At 71.5% G+C, this 6,561-nt stretch overlaps 1 protein-coding gene across 3 annotated transcripts; it reads left to right on the top strand.

Moving 5' to 3' along the window:
- Positions 1–24: 24 nt before the first annotated feature.
- On the top strand, positions 25–6,524 carry AJM1 (apical junction component 1 homolog). 3 transcript variants are annotated; one of them, XM_044264487.1, is made up of 3 exons: positions 25–66; positions 1,764–1,847; positions 1,923–6,524. In XM_044264487.1, the coding sequence occupies exon 3, from the start codon at positions 1,982–1,984 to the stop codon at positions 4,889–4,891; it is 2,910 nt and encodes a 969-aa protein (XP_044120422.1). In that variant the 5' UTR covers positions 25–66; positions 1,764–1,847; positions 1,923–1,981; the 3' UTR covers positions 4,892–6,524. The 3 variants fall into 3 exon arrangements, with proteins under 3 accessions (XP_044120422.1, XP_044120424.1, XP_044120423.1); XM_044264489.1 differs by having other exon boundaries at positions 1,764–6,524; XM_044264488.1 differs by lacking the exon at positions 25–66 and having other exon boundaries at positions 1,016–1,847.
- Positions 6,525–6,561: the final 37 nt, after the last annotated feature.

Below are 6,561 nucleotides of genomic sequence, written 5' to 3'. Positions count from 1 at the left end.
AGCGGGGCCGGGAAGGCAGAGCGGGCGCAGCCCACCGGGCGCGCGCGACGGGGAAGCAGCGCCCAGGTAAGGGGTCGCCGGCCGCTGCCCCACGGGCGCTATCACGGGGCGGGCGGCACCCGCAAGGCTGGGGGCCCGCCCCGGAGCTACACCAGCGGGTCCCCACGCGAGACGCTCAGGGCGGGGGCAGGGCTGTGCGGCGGGGGGGGGCCGCGGGAGGGTCTCGTTGGGCCTGGGACCCCCGCAAGGGCCGACCGGCCCCATGACCAAGGGGAGGGGCGTCACCCAGTCCAGCTCCTCACCCCCCGCAGCAGCAGAGCTGGGCTGTCACTTCCCTGGGGCGGAGCGTCATGCCCTGTCATCAGACCCCCAATCCCGGCCTGGCTCTGAGCTTAGGATGGAAAGGGGTGAGAAGGGGACAGTCCTGTGGACAGGGACGGAACAGGGGAGGGCACAGGGCTAGGATGGGACAGACACCGACCCCCGTGGCCCTGACCCAGAAGAGCAGACCTGCGGGCAGAAAGCCCCTGGCACCCTGGGACACAGAGGGTCGACCTGGCGGCCAGAGATCCTGCCAGGTGAGCACCCAGCCCCCTGCTTGCCCTCGCTCAGCCTGGGGCACACTTGCCCGTTTGTGTGAGGAAGGGGCCGCCAGCATCGCCAGAGACCTGACCCAACCGGTCCAGCCCCCGGGGCAGCAGCTGGGCTGGTGGCCCAAGCAGGAACATTAGCCCAGTGCATAGGGTGGACCCTAGCCCAGCCCCCACTGCGGGGGCAGAGGGACCTCAGGTTGCCATGGAGCCTTCCTGAGCGGCTGTGGAGAGGGCCCTCTCCTGAGAAGCAGTGAACAAGGAGGGGGGGCTTTACCCGCCCACCACCCTGCCTCCCTGGCTTGCGGCCTGGCCTGGTGCGCCGCTCAGGGGAAGAGGGCCGGTCATGAGCTCATGGCTCATGCCCCCACCTGGTCCTGCAGCCGGTTCCTGGCTTCCCAGCTGCAGGGCACAGGCTGCAAAGCTGCGGGGGTGGGGGGGTACTCTCCAGTCCTTGTCACGACAACCCCAACAAGCTTGATGGGTTTCAACCACCCCAAGATACTGGGGATCAGAGAAGGTTTCTGCAAAGGAATGGGGGCTTTCAGGCCCAGGTATGCCCTCTGTGGGGCATTATTCTGGCCTGGGCGCACACAGAGGGTTCAAAGTGGGGCAGGTCAGAACCTGCTGGGCCCACATGAGTGCCCACTGGGGCCTCACGCCTGGGGTTTGGCTCAGGCGACCATTCCCAGTGCAGCAGCCATTGCAGAACTGGAAGAGGGACTCCATGGCCCACCTGGCCAGCCAGTGAGTAGGGAGCCTCAGCAACTTTGTGCAGAGCCAATGAAGTCTGGGGCCCCGGGACTCCCCCTTGCCTGCCCCATCAGAGGGCCTGCTCTGCCCTGGGCACTAGGAGAGGCTTCAGTCACCAGGGTCTTGTGAAGCCAGCTCCTCCAAAGAAATCTGTAAATAAGGCTTCACATGAGCAGTCATTCCAGCTGGGACCCCTCCCTCCTTCCTGCCCCAGGAGGGGGCTCTCTACCCAAACCTGCCCAAGGGTCACTACTGGGAGCAGAGGGACCATCCAGGGATATGGGGACAGGAGCTTGGTGACTGCAGCAACAGCATGGCCTTTTTGGCTGACTGGCTCCATCCCAGCAGAAAGTGGCCCTGAAGGGAGGGCCCAGGGGCAAGCGGCAGGACCTGAGTGGCTGGACACCTGGGTTCCTGCAGGTGCTCCTGACGCCGGCATGGAGCAAGAGCCTGCGGCCTCAGCCAAGGCCGGCAGCCAGGACTGCTGCGTCCACTGCGCCCCAGGTAAGTGGGGCCGTTGCAGGGGTGTCACCTGGCCTGGGTTGCAGAGGGGCCACCCTGACCCGCATCTCCCACCAGGGCAAAAGTCCCCCAAGGCAGAGTAAGCGGCAACCGCCAGCCTGGGGACCTCTTTTAAGATGACCCGCACGGACCCGCCAGACCTGTTGGTGTCGACCGTGTACCAGGATATCAAGGTGGCGGCCCCCGGGCCCGCGTCGCGGCACCCGCCATGTGAACGCCCGCCTACTGCGCCCGCGCCTTTCAACAAGCGCCACTGCCGCAGCTTTGACTTCCTGGAGGCGCTGGACGGGGCGCCTATGGAGGCCCACACAGAGCCGCCGCCCCCAGAGCCTGCGGCGCCGCGCACCCGGCCCCGCGACGGCGAGTCCCGGCGCCGCGCCCGCTCCAAGAGTGCGCCCCGCGCGCCCCCGGGCCTGGCGCCCGCGCCCGCCTCGCCGCCGGTGCTGCCGCGCCGAGGCCGGGAAGCCCAGCGGACGGCGCGGGCAGAGGCGTCGCCGCACAGGGAGCCTGCGTACCCCGCGCTGCGCGCGCTCGCCAACGAGCTGCACCCCATCAAGCTGCAGCCGCAACGGGGCGGCCCCGGCCGCATGGCGCCCCTCTGCGCCACCACCGGCCGCTGCGCGCCCCCGGAGCCGCCCGCCGGGCCCGCGCCCCATGTCCGCTGCCGCCTGGACATCAAGCCTGACGACGCGGTGTTGCAGCACACCGCCCGGGGCTCTCGGTCCTGCGGGCCCGCGGAGACCACGCCCTGGGTACGCGTCGCCCCCCAGTTCCACGGCCTCACCGTGCCCGGGCCTCGCCACATGGGGCTCTCGCGCACCCCCACCCCCAGCGACACGTACTGCGCGGACCTCCGAGCGCTGTACTGTGACGGTCCGCTGCCTGGGCCCCGGGACTACACGGAGCGCCGAAGCCTGCCCTTCGCCACGCCGCCGGGCCCCACCCAATTCTTCTACACCGAGGAACCCGAGGTCCACCCTGGCGGGTTTCCTGCCAGCCCCGGGCCGCCGTTGGACAGCTACTACGTCAGGCCCTTCCCGTCAGAAGAGCCCCCTGTGCCCAGTCCGAGGCGCAGCGGGGGCTACTATGCGGGGGAAGTGCGCACCTTCCCGGTCCAGGAACCGCCCTCCCGTTCCTACTATGCGGAGGCCGCGCGAGTCTACGGGGGCCCCCGCTATGCTCCCGAGGAGGCCCGGGCTCACCCCCCTCTCCGCCCCTTTTACACAGAGGACTTCGGACGGTACCGCGACCGCGACGCCCTGGCTCGGACTTACCCCCACCCACGCAACAGCCCTACCTGGGGTGACTGGGGCCTGCGGCCTTACCGCACCCTGCAGGTCGTGCCTCCCCAGGACTCTGGCCCGCTGCTGGCCTCTTGGCACGGCGGCACCGGCACCAGCCCGCCCCGGCTGGTGACTGACAGCCGCCACTACTCCCGCTCCTGGGACAACATCCTGGCGCCCGGGCCGCGCAGGGAGGACCCCCTGGGCCGCGGCCGCAGCTATGAGAACCTGCTGGGGCGGGAGGCTCGGGAGCCGCGGGGCACATCCCCCGAAGGCCGGCGTCCGCCCGTCGTGGTGAACCTATCCACCTCACCCAGACGCTATGCCGCGCTGTCCCTGTCAGAGACGTCACTGTCAGAGAAGGGCCGAGCGGGCGAGGGCCTGGGCCGCAACTGGTACGTCACGCCGGAGATCACCATCACCGACAACGACCTGCGCGCCGCCGAGCGTCCGACTGCCAGGGGCTGGGAGCTGCCTGGGGGGCGACCGCGGCGGTCTCCGCCTGCCGCCCCGGAAGGCCCCACGGGTGGCCGCCAGCGCAGCCTCGAGCAGCTGGACGAGCTCATCACCGACCTGGTCATCGACTCTCGGCCCCCCGTCGGCCCGGCCCCCGACCCCGCGGCTGACGGCCTGGGCCGCCACCTGCGCCGCCCGCTGGACTCTCGGCCCGCGGGCCCCGGGGCGCCCGCGCTGGCGCCGCGCTCGCCTCCCGCGTCGGCCGGCAGCGCCGAGGAGCTCGCGGGCCAGGGGCAGGCGGCCGACGCGTCCCCGGGGCCCAGCGCCGACGAGGACGACCTGATGACGTGCTCCAACGCGCGCTGCCGGCGCACGGAGACCCTGTTCAACGCCTGCCTCTACTTCAAGTCGTGCCGCAGCTGCCACACCTACTACTGCTCGCGCCTGTGCCGCCGCGAGGACTGGGACGCGCACAAGGCGCGCTGCGTGTACGGCCGCGTGGGCAGCGTGTGCCGCCACGTGCTGCAGTTCTGCCGCGACAGCGGCCCGGTGCACCGCGCCTTCTCGCGCATCGCGCGCGTCGGCTTCCTGTCGCGCGGCCGCGGCGTGCTCTTCCTGGGCTTCCCGAGCCCGGGCTCCGCAGACAACTTCCTGCGCTTCGGCCTCGAGGGGCTGCTGCTGTCGCCCACCTACCTGTCCCTGCGCGAGCTGGCCACGCACGCGGCGCCCCTGGGCAGCTATGCGCGCGAGCTGGCGGCCGCCGGGCGCCTCTACGAGCCGGCCGAGTGCTTCCTGCTCAGTGTGTCGGTGGCCGTGGGCCCCGGCGCCGCGTCCCCTGGCGCCTCCGGCCGGCCCGCGCCCGCGCCGCGCAGCCCTGGGCCCACGGTACGCAAGTTCGCCAAGGTGGCGCTGGCCGCCGGCAGCCCCGCGCGTCCGCCCCCGGCCCGGGGTCGCGAGCCCGACATGGAGACGCTGATCCTGACTCCGCCGCCCGGCACCGCCGGCCTGGACCAAGAGGGCGAAGCAGGCCGGCGCGCGCGCGAGGTGGCCTTCATCCACATCCAACGCGAGCTGCGGCTGCGCGGCGTCTTCCTGCGCCACGAGTTCCCGCGCGTCTACGAGCAGCTCTGCGAGTTCGTCGAGGCCAACCGGCGCTTCACGCCCACCACCATCTACCCCACGGACCGGCGCACCGGCCGCCCTTTCATGTGCATGATCATGGCCGCCTCCGAGCCACGCGCGCTGGACTGGGTGGCCAGTGCCAACCTGCTGGACGACATCATGTGAGCCTCGGGGTCGCGCCCGGGCTCCGCCCAGCCCGCTCAGGGCCCGCCCCCTCCGACCCCGCCCAGTCCGCGTGGGGCCCACCCCCGAGAAGCGCCCCGTCCACTCAGACACCGACCCCCCGGTCCACCCCAAGCCCACCCCGAGCGGCGCCCCGTCCACTCAGACACCGACCGCCCGGTCCACCCCAAGCCCACCCCGAGCCCCGCGCAGTCCACCGAGGGCCTGCCCCCGAGCTCCGCTGCCTACTCAGACCCCGCCCAGCCCACCGGGAGCCCCGCCCAGCTCCTCAGGCCGAGCCGTGCTCCCCGCCAGTCTTCCACCTGTTCGCCACAAGCTCCGCCCAGACCTCCTCCCTTTGGAGGTCACAGGCCCCGCCTTGCCCTCCCCCTCCCCCAGCTAGCCCTGGGGCCTCCCCGGAGGCCGGTCCTCGGCCCCTTGGTGCTCCCCGCTGGGAGGCGGGGTGGGCCTGAGGGCCGCCTGACCCTGCCTTCAAGAGGACGGGTCACTACTGCAGACCCCACCGCAGAGATCCGGTCAGCCCATTCCCTGACGCCCACGATGCCTCTCGGGAACCTCCCCAGGCCGGGTTGATCAGAGCCTAATCCCGTCCCTTTTACGTGCCTCCACCCGTTTCCTGTGGTTTGGGGTCTCCCCCTGCTCGGAGGCCGGTCCTCTCTGGAGGACACCCTGACTAGTCCCGGTGTGTTCGTGTCCCGAGCAGAAAAGGCTAGTGGGGGCCCTGCACGGCCCGTTCCCGCTGGCTCAAGCCCGGGCTAGAGAGACCACAGCGGGACCCCGAGCGCGCACATTGGCGGCGCTGCCCGCCCTCCGGCCGCCCTGTCGTGGGCCCTCGCAGGAGAGTTTGGGACAAGCAGCAATGGAGGGGTACCCGGAGGTCTTCAGGCGTGGCGCAAGACACCAAGACAGAGGAGGGGACCCCCCCGGGAGGGGGAAAGAGGACGTGGGTGCGGACGCCGGCAGGATCCAGCCCAGAGCTGAGTCTTGGCAGGGCGTGAGCCAGGCTGTCTGCCCAGCACGGACAGGAGGCTCCTAGGTGGGTGCCAGGGCAGAGTGGGAGGGCGGGAGAAGACGCACAGGGTGGATGAGCGGGAGGGACCGCGGAGGCGGACCAGAAGGGGCTCCGAGCCGCCAACGTAGGGAGGACAAAAAAGATTGGACGTTCCCCGTTCGGAGCGGGCGCCGGACCGAGCTAGTTGACCAGGGCGGGGTCCACCGGAGGGATGGGGGTGTGACTACACGGACGGCCCCGCGCGCTTGCTCTGGCCTCGCCCGATGCCGTGCGCTGGAGACGCGAGGCTGGCGACCCGGCTCCGGCTCCGGCTCCGGGAGCGCACACTCTTGGCCCACCGCCCTGGCTCCATAAGGGCGAGTGATCGTAGTCCCCGCGCCTCGCAACAGCCCTCCTGGAGCTCCCAGCACTCCCCGTCGCGGCTAGAAGAGACCATCAATTGAATTGCGAGCGCCCCCCACACCTCTGTTCCCGGCTCTCGCCCCCGCCTCGTGCACTCCCGCCCATCCCCCCACAACGCCTGCGCGCCCGCCTCGGCCCAGCGCGTGGGCACGGCCACCGGCCCCGCTCGCCCCACCCGCCTTCGCGGCCTGCCGGGCCCGGCCGCCGTGCCCCCTGCCCGCGGGCCCCAGCTTTCCGC

Source organism: Neovison vison, chromosome 9 (assembly GCF_020171115.1).
Source record: "Neovison vison isolate M4711 chromosome 9, ASM_NN_V1, whole genome shotgun sequence".
NCBI classification, from domain to species: Eukaryota; Metazoa; Chordata; class Mammalia; order Carnivora; family Mustelidae; genus Neogale; species Neogale vison.
The sequence above is the reverse complement of the archived record's forward strand: the minus strand, read 5'-3'. Positions and strand labels throughout refer to the sequence as shown.